We start from the raw sequence: 12,139 nt of genomic DNA, 5'->3' as shown, positions 1-12,139 counted from the left end.
TATAATTCAGGAGTTTTCAAGGGTGCACCGGGGATTCTTCAAGGTCTTAATATCGGTGATGTAATCTACACCTAGTTTTTTAAATTGCTAGTCAAAATAAATATAGTGAGGGCTGAACGCCCTTATTAGCACTAGAATTTGACCTTTTTGGCACATTGGGAACTTTTTTAGGAATGTATGCTTTTGTATTTCCAGGATCTTTCATTAGGTTTAATGAGGGTTTGTCAGGGCACTCTCTACTCATTAGAGTCTGTTAGCAGATGATTAGCCAATAGCGTACCAAGGCTGTACCCATGGAGCCAAAGTGGCTCCGATGTAGATGTGTGTCATAGCTCTTGCTCAGGTAGGGAACATGCAACACATGAAGACTTCTGCTTCATCAAGTTACACAAACTACACATGCATGGCAACATACAGTCATTGACTGACACTTCATTCAGTCTGCATGTGGGATTTCTTAGAGATATAACGGAATGAAAACATTCATTTTAGAATAAGCCTGTTTTTAGTTGCTGGTTGAATCTCTGGGTGATTAAATTTCCAGGTCTCTTAGCCAGAACCGACATTAGTAATTACTGACACCTTTAAGAAAAATGTTATTTATCCATCCATCCACTCCACTTATCCAATTAAGGGTAGTGGGTTTTGGGGGGCTGGGGGGGGGTGCCTATCCTGGCTGAAGTGATGAGTTCTAATTGGTATGGTGTTATGACTTTCCCATCAAAAACTGGCAAGTGGAATATGTTTATATCCTATCTTTTCATTTTTAATACATTTTGATTATTTCTGAATATTTTGGGTGGAAGTCTGGGGTTGTTCCCTCATATATATATATGTGTGTGTGTGTGTGTATATATATATATATATATATATATATATATATATATATATATATATATATAAGGATTGGCCCATTCTGATGGTGTATTCTTCAGTGCAAATGAGACTTATGTTGTTTACTTCATGATGAACAAACAATTTTATTTTGGTATTCAGCCTGGGTCTGTTTACATCTCAGAAAGTTTCTAAACCAACAGACTGTGTGAGTTTTCACATTCTGGTGTTATTAGAGTCGGTATAATTGGCTGTCTATCTTCCAGAATAGGAACCTGAATTACTTCATGCCAGAAAATTTCCCCTGGTGGATTCACTGCTGTCTGGATTTTATGCGCCCTGATAAACCAGAGGCTATTAATACCTCAAAGATTTTCAAGGGGCAAACAAGGGCAAACAAGGATTAAAGTTATGAAATGAAGAGAATTTTTATTTATGTTAAATATGCAATTTAAGTTGCACCTCTCATTGCATTGATATTCACACCTTTGATAGTATATTAGTCTATCAGAGTTCTGTTACTTTGTAGTGTCTGTTCTAAAAGGGGTCATATGTTCTGTAACATTACATCTTGATATCTCAAGTGTGACCTCTTATGCTGCCAAAAAAATTAAAAGCCTCAGTTTACCTCATCCTGAAAACAAAGATCCCTAATTACCAGTGGTCTGCTCCAGTTTTAGGACATTAAAATCCAATTCAGGAATTTAGCGTAGAATGGTTGATGATTTCTTTGAAATCTGTGAACTTCTTCTTTTCTCAGCTGGAGAAAACATAATGCAGCTTTTGCATAACTGAGCTGCATTCTCACACTGAAAGAGGATAACAATGAGATTTAATTACTGGTAATTGTGCTACAATGACTGAAATTAAAACTGTAATAGCCTTAGTGTGGTAATTTTCTAGTGAGGAACGCTGTAACAATAAACCATTCCAGTGTCAGTTTCTGTGGTCTTGGAGACAGCGCAGCAAAAAGAAAGACCTTTGTCTAATTAGAGACTCAGTCAGCAACCACCTGCCCTGTTAAAGTGCTCCATGGGCCACTTTGACCTCTGACCCCACCCTGATTGGTAGCAAACAGAAGCTTCCGCAGTGTTTCTGAAAGAGCTATCATTACATCTAAACTGTCATTGCTGAATGTGTAAACTGCATAATACCTGTCACACTCTTTCTCACGCTGCCTAGTCACAACTTGTCTAGACATCCTCATGCTCCCCCGACACATACCCATTCCAAATCCCGTTAACGCCGCCAGCCTGCGCCACAATAACCTACATTCCACAGTAATCACACTCGCTGACACTGGCGTGTGAGGATGTTGGACGTGCGACAGAAAAAAAAAAATTGGTAGCAAATCCCGGGGACAGAGCACGAGGGTGGTGGCAGGCTGCTGACACTCATTGAGGGGAGGGTGAGAGGGAGGGAGAACATTCTTTTTTTTTTTTAAGTGCTTCCAAATCTTTTCTGGAAAAGGAGGATATGCATTTCGGAGTACCATATTGCTGTGGCGGTGCTCCAAGCTTCTGTCAGCTTTGAGAACAAAAAGAAAGAAAAGGTTCCAAGCTGACTGAGCCACACAGAGAGATGAAGACACGGTCATTGTAGGAACAGTTATTTGTGACGTTTATTTTTGATTTACACAGCTGTGGTTACATCTGAGCTTAAAGAGAAAAGACTCATTACAATCTTTGACCAGTGTGTGTTTGTGTATAAGTCAGAAGAATTAGAAAACAATGTTATGTGCACCTTTATGGCTGACACAACTGTTTTTATGTCTGACAGATTCCTGATAGCACTGTGCTGATACATGGATTCTCATTAGTTTGACAAAATAATTCTTTTCTTCTGTTTTACTTTTAGGGAATCATTTTCAGCACCACAGTTTCTCAAGTTGTCTTATAACAGTCCAATTGAATTCTACAACCCAGTTACTTCAGACAATTATGTGACATTTTGTGTCACAATCATATTAGTCTGTCCCAAATACAAACCCAGTTCCAAAAACATTGGGACAATTTGTAAAACGATAATAAAAGAAAGCAATGATTTGCTAATCTTATAAACTCAAATGTTATTCACAGTAGAACATATAAAACATATTAAATGTTTAAACTGAGAAAACATGTTCAGAAAAATATTAGCTCATTTTGAATTTGACGGCAGCGAAATGGCAAAAAAAAAAAAAAAAAAAGTTGGGACAGGGCCGTCCTTACCACTGTGCAGCATCCCCTCTTTTTTTTAACAACTGTAAGTAAACATCTGGGAACTGAGGAGAGCAGTAGCTGGACTCTTGGGAGAGGAACTGAACTGAGGTTGTATTACACAGGTGACACAATATGCTATTTTGTAAACATTCCCCATATGCATATGTGTACTTTTTTAATATTGCAGGATATTTTTTATAACTGGTAGAAAATGATTTTTGATACCACTCTGACAGTCAGACAAGACTACACTGTTAAGGCCTCAAGGGAAAGAGAAATGAATTGCCCCAGTTTGGGGGATTTCCTCATATCTTTCTATCAAATGCAATAGGAATCAGTTCAAAAATACAGACTAAGACAACAGCAGACATGCAACACAGACAAAAGGAAAGCAAGAACACCGGGTGGATGTGCATGCGCCCGTATGCACAGATGCTGGCAGCACCAGAGATCAGATTTTGGCTGCTTTCCTTCTTCTCTGGGAGCTGATGCAGGCATCCCCGACTGACACGCCTTGTGCATCTCCTCCCATCAACAGGAATAAATCATAATCAGTTTCATCCGTGTCATTAGAAAAACTACCACCACCCAGCCGGCATTACAAATTGGTACTGAATAGGAAGATGGTGAGCAAATAGAGGAAATTTGTAGCCAACATGTTTGCATAATGTTTTTTTTTCAATAAGTATCAGGAAATGGATCTGCCCATTTAACCATGCAATTAGTGTTAAATAGGAATGACTGCCGGATTGGGCGCATGTGCCTTTACTACTGATATAATCACAATAACCTCTATAGTAAAATGTGGGGGTGACACCTCTGGGACTCCCCTGCTATCTCTCTCTCTCTCTCTCTCTCTGTCTCTCTCTCTCTCTCTGTGTACGTCCGTGAATTACTCGTGGATGCAAGATGACGTCACTTTTCCTTGAGCTAACCTAAGCTTACATCACCGGACTGGAATATAAGATGCTGCTTGACATATTCTGCAGGGACTGATACAGACAAGAAATTCGGGGGAGGGGGGGGGGGGGGGCTGATGTATTTCCAGGAAATTAAATATCCTGGATATCATATAATAAACAGAAATGCTTTATCACTGCAGAACTAAACTTACCACAGTCTTTGTCCTTTAAGTAAAGTTTCTAAAAATTACTTTTTTGCTCTAGCACTTCCAAAACCACTCTTGCAAAATGTCATTTTATCATTAAAAAATGCAATAAAGACAGTTTCTAATTTCTAGGACTCAGCCACGCTCCTCTAATCTCGGTGAAAGGTGACAGACCTGCGGGGAAATTTGTTAAGACGACAATTCACCAGACGATACGGTGATGACGGTGTTATTGTGTAAGATAAGAGTTTTTTTTTTTTCTACCTCATATTCCAGTGGTGGATATGGCGACCGCCGCGGGTGCTGTGTAACAGCCCTGCGCACCGGAGCCAACCATTATGAGAGAGAGAGGCTGTAGAGATGCAAGCAGTAGGGGGAGGGGTGGAAAAGGAGAGAGGAGGAGAGCGTGATTGTGTGTGTGTGTATGTGTGTGTGTGTGTGTGTGTGTGTGTGTGGATGGATAGTAGCCTGCCACCGCCACTGCTAGAGGAGCGCGCACACACATACATGCAGACACACAACACATACACACATACACTCTGAAGGCTAGTGTGTGAGCCAGTCAGCCAGTCAGTCAGTGTGAGTGTGTGAGCCATGTTGGATGTGAATGAACGGGAGGAGAGATGCTGTTGCCGCGCCGCTCCTAACGCTCAGACCTCCAGCTCCACGGACCACAGCGGGTAGATGCCAACTCTCCAGGCCGACAGAGAGACGGGGGAGCCTGGGGGAAGGTGTCGGGCGGTGCTGGCGGTCCTGGAACTGGCCACATAGCCGGAACGAGGGAGAGAGAGAAGTAACGGGGAGAAGGGAAGGTACACTCGTGAGAGAAAGAGAGAATAGGCAGAGGTGGAAGAGGGAGAAAGGAGGGGAGATACAGAGAAAGGAAAAGACTAAATGGCTGCACCGCTACCGGGCTTTACCCCGCTCCTGCTCTCATCTCTGGCACTCCACCTGCTTCTCCTCGGCCCTTTGTTCGCCTTCACCCCGGGGACGGTGAATACAGGAGGAGTTTCCAACAGATGGACCCCGGGCCTCTGCTATCGAGACGCCGGTAAAGTGAGCCATCAGCATCAGCAACACCAGTGCGAAGAGGCAAGGGAGTCGCCGAGAGGCAGCTGGAATCTACGCCCAAGCAGGTGGACCGTGGAGCGGATACAGAGTGAGGAATGCTCTGGGGTGCAGCGCGCAGGAGAGACGCTGGGAGGAAATCAGCTGGATGGAGCGGAGGGGACGCAGAAAGAAGGGCTGAAAGAAGTCGGGACGTTTTGGAAGACTGCATACGGCCCCCCGGCTCCATGGCCACCTACTCTCGAACTCCACCCCGGTATTAGGAGCAGGTTGAACTCCGATGGCGTCGGTGGAAGAGAGAGAGTGGAAGGAGGAAGGCAGGGTAGGAAGGGCGTTGTTTCACCTCCCACTTCACCTGTTTCCACCCCCTTGCCGGTTCAAAACGGCAAAAAACGGGCAGTACAAAGGACTAGAGCGTGCGCGCAACGGTGGCCGGCGTCGCGACCACACCTCGCCAAACGTGGTGCCGCCAGAGCCTTTGTGCACGCCTCTGGCCTGTACGGGGCACCCGGAAGTGGAGGGAGGAGATGGGGAGAGGTGTGTGAGAGGGCTCCTGAGGTGAACAGACTGCTCGTTACATGGTGCTCCCCTACACACTGGCCATACCCCGACAAACAAGCCCTCTCCGTGGCCAACACTCCCTCACCTGGCCTCTTTCCAGCCGGTTCCTCTCGCTGCATTCATCCTTTTTCTGGATACATTTCACCACACTCTGATGCTTCAAACCACACATTAAAATTCAAGCTCACTTTTACCAACACTTCAGACTGTATCCGGGCATCACAATTGGATTGCATGTGTAATTTTCATAACATTCAGCAACGACCAGTTTACAGGAACGGCAACAGCGAGAAGAGCTTTTATGGCTCAGTAAGCGTGAACAGGAGGCCCGGTAATTGTTCTCATTTGGGCTGGCATAATGTTATCGATCCCAACAAGAAGAGGGAGAAGGGTGATGATAGCGGGTTGACGGGGTGCATTAGAGAGAATGAACGAGGGCCGAGAAGTGGGGGAGATAAGGGGAAGGAAGCGTACAGGTGTAGCACGCTGGCAGAGATTAGCCACGGTACCGGGGCGCATCTCTGTTGTTGGTTACCTCCTCTCTGTGAAGCAAGGTCTAAACGTGCCAGAATTAATCATAAAGGGAAGGAAAAGGATGAGAGTAGAGAGGTAAATTATGGAAGAGGAGGAGGAATGAATCATGGCAACAAACACATCAATTTATCTAATTATCCGGATAATGGTTTGCCTTTTCTGATACTGACGCTCTCATGTAGTACTAATAATGAGCTTCAGCAGGGGAAATCAGTACCAGCAGCTAAGGGGCAGAGAAGTCAAACCCGGGGAGAGAGCAGGGAGGACAGGGTGGATCCCAGTGCTTGCTTTGGTTATTTAGACAGAGAAGAAATGGGGGATGGATATTTAGCCGAATTTACGATACCCAAGGGAAGCATAGCTCAGAGGAATCTCCTCATTCAATTTACCCTCAGCAGCATCACAGAGACGCCTTGCCAACAGTTTCCATCCAACAAAATCACCATTCCTAAAACCGCGTCAAAATATTCTGGCTCAGAAGGTAACACGCCCACTCAAACAGAAACAGACGATAGTGCAGAGAGTGGAAGACTAATCACAGCGCTCCGTCTATCTGCTGAAAAAGTGAGAGCAACTTCAGAGACAGAGTATCCCGGTGACTCAGGCTTTTCCTCGCCTGCTAAGTTTCCCGTTACATCTCCCAGTCACTCAGCAACAGCAATGCAGCCACATCTTCTCACGCAGCCTGATCACACTACAACAAAGTACCTCTCGTTTTTCTCGGAAATTAACCTGACCACGTGGCAGGTGGACTCTCCGCGTTCGCTTCACTTCCCCCATGTGGAGGATGTGCTTTCAGCACGACGGACAGCTCCCCTAGACGCTGGGCGCGTGTTTTTGTGGAGCACGTTCAACACTAACAATAATAATAATAACAAGGAAGTGGAGAGAGGCGACGAGGTAAATGGATATGAGTCTGAAATAGAAAAATCGCTGTGGCATGACCAAACACAACAGCAAGATCTGTGGGAAAGCGCACTGAGAGAGATGGTTCACTCAGGCTGCGCTGGCAGCATTTCTACTGACTGTTCAGCTACCGAGCGCGACGACGGTGCACATATGCAATTAAAATCCGGTAAGCAAGTGCCATTAGAGCCCGAAAGTGTCAGACAGTCAAATGGGCGGCAGATGGGAGCTGAAGGAGAAAGGGAGAAGGATGCGGTGAGGGAGGAAGAGGGTTTCGAGGGGTCTGCTGTTGCTGCTGCCTCTGTTTGGGGAGGAAAATTACAGGTGGGGGAGGGCCAGAGAGAGGCGCGGCTGATGGGAGTGAGAGAACCAGGGGCAAAGGAGGAAGAGGAGGAGTGGGAGAGGGAAAGGAGAATAACAAAGGCAAGCCAGGCAGAAGAGAGAGAAACTGAGGGAGAGAAGGGTCAGGATAGGGGCAGTAGCACCACCATCACACAGCCAGATGGCAAAATAGGGAAGAAAGAAAGCCAGGGGCATGAAAGCCACTGGGGAGGAGAGAGGGGGGAGGGGGAGGAAGAGAAAAGGCACAGTTCAAGGGGAGAGAGGAGCCTGGAACAACTGATAATAGTAGCAGATGATGAAACCTCACAGGGAGAAAGGGAGAGGAAGATTTCCATGCCATGGTCTCGCTCTAGACGTGCAGCCAACAGGCATCCCCATTTCTCCCAGTACACCTACCAAGTACATGTAGCTGAAAACCAGCCACCTGGCACCTCAGTGATTATCATGTCCGCCTCAGACCCAGATGCTGGAGATGCTGGCAGGATGAGCTACACAATGGCTCCACTGATGAACAGTCGATCATCTGACTACTTTCACATCCACCCAGACACGGGTCTCATCACCACCACTCAGATTCTTGACCGAGAGCATATGGATCTGCATTACTTCAGAGTCACAGCGACTGATCATGGCTCCCCTCGCCTCTCTGGCACCACAATGGTGGCCATTACTGTTTCAGACCGGAATGATCACTCTCCTATATTTGAGCAGTCAGAGTACAGGGAGACGATTAGGGAAAACGTAGAGGAAGGCTATCCCATACTACAGCTGAGAGCAACAGATTCAGACTCCCCGACCAATGCCAATATTCGTTACCGGTTTGTGGGTGACTCGGCTACAATGGCACGGGCGGCCTTTGAGATTGACCCACGCTCTGGCCTCATTACCACCCGTGGATCGGTGGACCGGGAAACAAACGAACACTACACACTGCAGGTGGAGGCCAGTGACCAGGGGAAGGATCCAGGGCCACGCTCTGCTACTGTTAAAGTTTTCATCACCGTGCTGGATGAAAATGACAATGTGCCACAGTTCAGTGAAAAACGCTATGTCGTGGCAGTGAAGGAGGATGTCAGGCCTCATTCTGAAATTCTCCGTGTCAGTGCCACAGACCGTGACAAAGATAGCAATGCTGCTGTTCACTACAACATCATCAGCGGTAACAGCCGTGGACAGTTTTCAATTGACAGTGTCACTGGTGAGATCCAGGTGGTGGCACCACTAGACTATGAAGCCGAACGAGAGTATACACTCCGTGTTCGTGCACAGGACAATGGGCGGCCACCTCTCTCCAACAACACTGGAATTGTCAGTGTCCAAGTGACAGATGTCAATGATAACCCACCTATATTTGTCTCCACACCATTTCAGGCATCCGTGCTTGAGAGTGCCCCAATTGGTAGTTCAATCCTCCACATCCAAGCCATTGATACAGATTCTGGTGACAATGCCCGCCTGGAGTACAGGTTAACCGGCACAAGCTCTGACACGCCATTTGTTATCAATGCTGCAACAGGCTGGGTCACTGTCAGCTCCATTCTTGACAGAGAATCTGTGGAGCACTATTTCTTTGGCGTGGAGGCCAGAGATTACGGCATGCCGCCCCTTTCTGCTACAGCCAGTGTTACTATCACAGTGATGGATGTTAATGACAACCGCCCCGAGTTCCTCCAAAAGGAGTACTATGTTAGACTGAATGAGGATGCAGTGGTTGGGACCAGTGTAGTGACTGTCACAGCTGTGGATCGTGATGTCAACAGTGCAGTGACCTACCAGATAACAGGAGGAAACACCAGAAACCGCTTTGCTATAAGCACAGCGGGAGGGGGTGGGCTTCTGTCCTTAGCTCTCCCACTGGACTACAAACAGGAGCGCCGTTACGTTCTCACTGTCACTGCCTCAGACAGAACCCTCCATGACACCTGTCAGGTGCACATCAACATCACAGATGCCAACACACACCGTCCTGTTTTCCAAAGTGCCCATTACTCTGTTAGTGTGAATGAGGACCAGCCACCTGGAAGCACCATAGTTGTGATCAGTGCCACAGATGATGATGTTGGCGAAAACGCTCGAATCACATACTTCCTTGAGGACAATATCCCACAATTCCGCATCGACCCAGCAACAGGAGCCATAACACTCCAGGCTGAGCTTGACTATGAGGACCAGATGACCTACACTTTGGCTATAACAGCTAAAGATAACGGCATACCACAGAAATCAGACACAACGTATGTTGAGGTGAATGTCAATGATGTTAATGACAATGCACCTCAGTTCCTCAGTCCCAGATATCAGGGGACAGTGAGTGAAGATGCCCCTTCCTACACTAGCATTCTCCAAATTTCAGCTACTGATCGTGATGCACACGCCAATGGTCGTGTTCAGTACACCTTCCAAAACGGCGAGGACGGGGGTGGAGACTTTACCATTGAACCAAAATCTGGCATCGTCCGAAATAGCAGGCGTTTGGATCGTGAGAACGTGCCATTCTATGAGCTCACTGCTTATGCCGTTGATCGCGGTGTTCCCCCTCAACAAACCCCGGTCCACATCCAGGTGACCGTCCTTGATGTGAATGACAATGCTCCTGTTTTCCCTGCTGATGACTTTGAGGTTTTAGTAAAAGAAAACAGTGCTGTGGGTTCTGTGGTAGCCCAGATCACAGCTACTGACCCCGATGAGGGTGCCAATGCTCAGATCATGTACCAAATTGTAGAGGGCAACATCCCTGAGATCTTCCAGATGGACATCTTTTCAGGAGAGCTCACATCACTCATTGATCTTGACTATGAGACCCGCAATGAGTATGTCATTGTAGTCCAGGCCACATCAGCACCTTTAGTCAGCCGGGCTACTGTCCGAATCCGACTGGTGGACCAGAACGACAACAGGCCAACTCTACAAGACTTTCAAATTATCTTCAACAACTTTGTGTCCAATCGGTCCAACAGTTTCCCCAGCGGGGTAATTGGGAGGGTACCTGCCCACGATCCTGATGTGTCAGACAGACTGTACTACACCATCGAAAGGGGGAATGAGCTTCACCTGCTGCTCCTGAATCACACCAGCGGAGAGATCCGACTGAGCCGAAAACTGGATAACAACAGGCCGCTGGTGGCTCCCATGCTGATCTCCGTCACGGGTAAGAGACCATGAAGGGAAAAAAAGTGAGGAGAGGAAAGGAGGATGCATGTGTGTGTGTGTGTGTGCAGTCTGTTTAGGTTGCTCTGTAGCGTTATTCAGTGTAAAAAACACTGTGAAGATAAGGAGTCCAACTCCACAGGTTTGTATGTGAGTGAGGAAGTGGGATGATAAGGCTGTATGTCACATGGCTGAGCTTTGTGCATCGTTTCTACATTTTCTTTTTGTGTCTTTTTCTTGTCAAAGATAAGTTTTTTTAAAAAATGTTTCAAGTGGGCTTTCTGAAACACATCCCATGTGCATGTATGTTGTGCTGATTGAACGAGTTATTGGAGCTGAAGTAAAAAAAGAGTAGTATAGATATACTGATAAAAGAGAAATACTGATAGAAGCTGAGTTTCAAACAGTTTTAAAATGTGGTGAGAAAGGCATGTGTTTTGTGTCATGTGGATCTTCTGTGAGAAAAACACAACTGAGCAGTGAAAAATATTCAATGGCATTTCTTCCAGTGTGAGATGGGATGCTGATGATCATTTTTAGTGTGCTCGCACATCTAGTCTTTATATCAGTCAGCATGGTTGCCTATTTTCAAGACATGCTGTTGCAAGTAGTTGGTGTAAAATGGGTGTTTTTATTCTGGGGATGGCAATCACATTTTTCTTGGTGGAGCAGGAGCTGTGTAGTTATGAGCAGCGATCAATATCACAGCGCTGCAAACACGGTTTGATTGGCAGGATCTAAGTGCAGTCCAAGTTGCCTTAGCAATTTTGCACAATTAAAAATCTACTGAGCAGGGAAACAAGAACCTGCATGACTCTGACAGGAAGAGTCAGATATCCCATTAAATTGTCTTACTGCTTCGCAAACGTGACGTCTGTTCTGATGAAATATGTCACAGGATCAGCCTTTGCCAGCTTCTCAACTTAACTCGTTAATCATGCACCGTGGATGGCACTGAAGAATATTAAACTCAATTTCTTGGCTTTTTTTTAACTTAATATTTTAAGCTATATTTTTTCCCACTTTGTTGATTGTTTGTGTGCATTTCTCAACTTTGGCTTAAAAATAAAGCCCTTTTAGGAAGTCTGTAAAGATACTGATGTTATTGATCAAAGCCTTGGAAACAAACAAAAAAAAGGAAGAGAAAAAGAAACGAGTGCAGCATTGTTGTTTTGAGGACCTGGATAGTGCTGTGTTTGTATTCTGTCACAAAGCATTAGTAGAAGAATGCCGGCTTGGGACTGTGTGTGGCCTCCTACCCTATTTATGCTGTTCTGATACGAGCCTCACCAGTGATGATGCTGGTTTATACATATTCCATTTGATGTCATTCTGGATGAGTGAGTGAAGAGAGTATCATGTGAGCTAGTGAGGCATCCATCGAGTGAGCGAAGAAAGAAGTGAGTGAGTGAAGAAATTAGTAAATTAACACAAAAGA

General features: G+C 45.8%; 1 protein-coding gene across 2 annotated transcripts in view; it reads left to right on the top strand.

The window, feature by feature from the left end:
- Positions 1–4,929: 4,929 nt before the first annotated feature.
- Positions 4,930–12,139, top strand: part of celsr3 (cadherin, EGF LAG seven-pass G-type receptor 3) — a 129,235-nt gene continuing 122,025 nt past the window's right edge. For both annotated transcript variants that reach the window (XM_030734282.1, XM_030734281.1), the window contains exon 1: positions 4,930–10,702. In XM_030734282.1, coding sequence (XP_030590142.1) covers positions 5,038–10,702 — 5,665 coding nt within the window. In that variant the 5' untranslated portion in view covers positions 4,930–5,037. The remainder of the gene's footprint in view (positions 10,703–12,139) is intronic.

This window comes from Archocentrus centrarchus, chromosome 7 (genome assembly GCF_007364275.1).
Source record: "Archocentrus centrarchus isolate MPI-CPG fArcCen1 chromosome 7, fArcCen1, whole genome shotgun sequence".
Classification (NCBI taxonomy): domain Eukaryota; kingdom Metazoa; phylum Chordata; class Actinopteri; order Cichliformes; family Cichlidae; genus Archocentrus; species Archocentrus centrarchus.
Note: the sequence above shows the minus strand (reverse complement) of the source record. Positions and strands in the feature narration are given on the sequence as shown.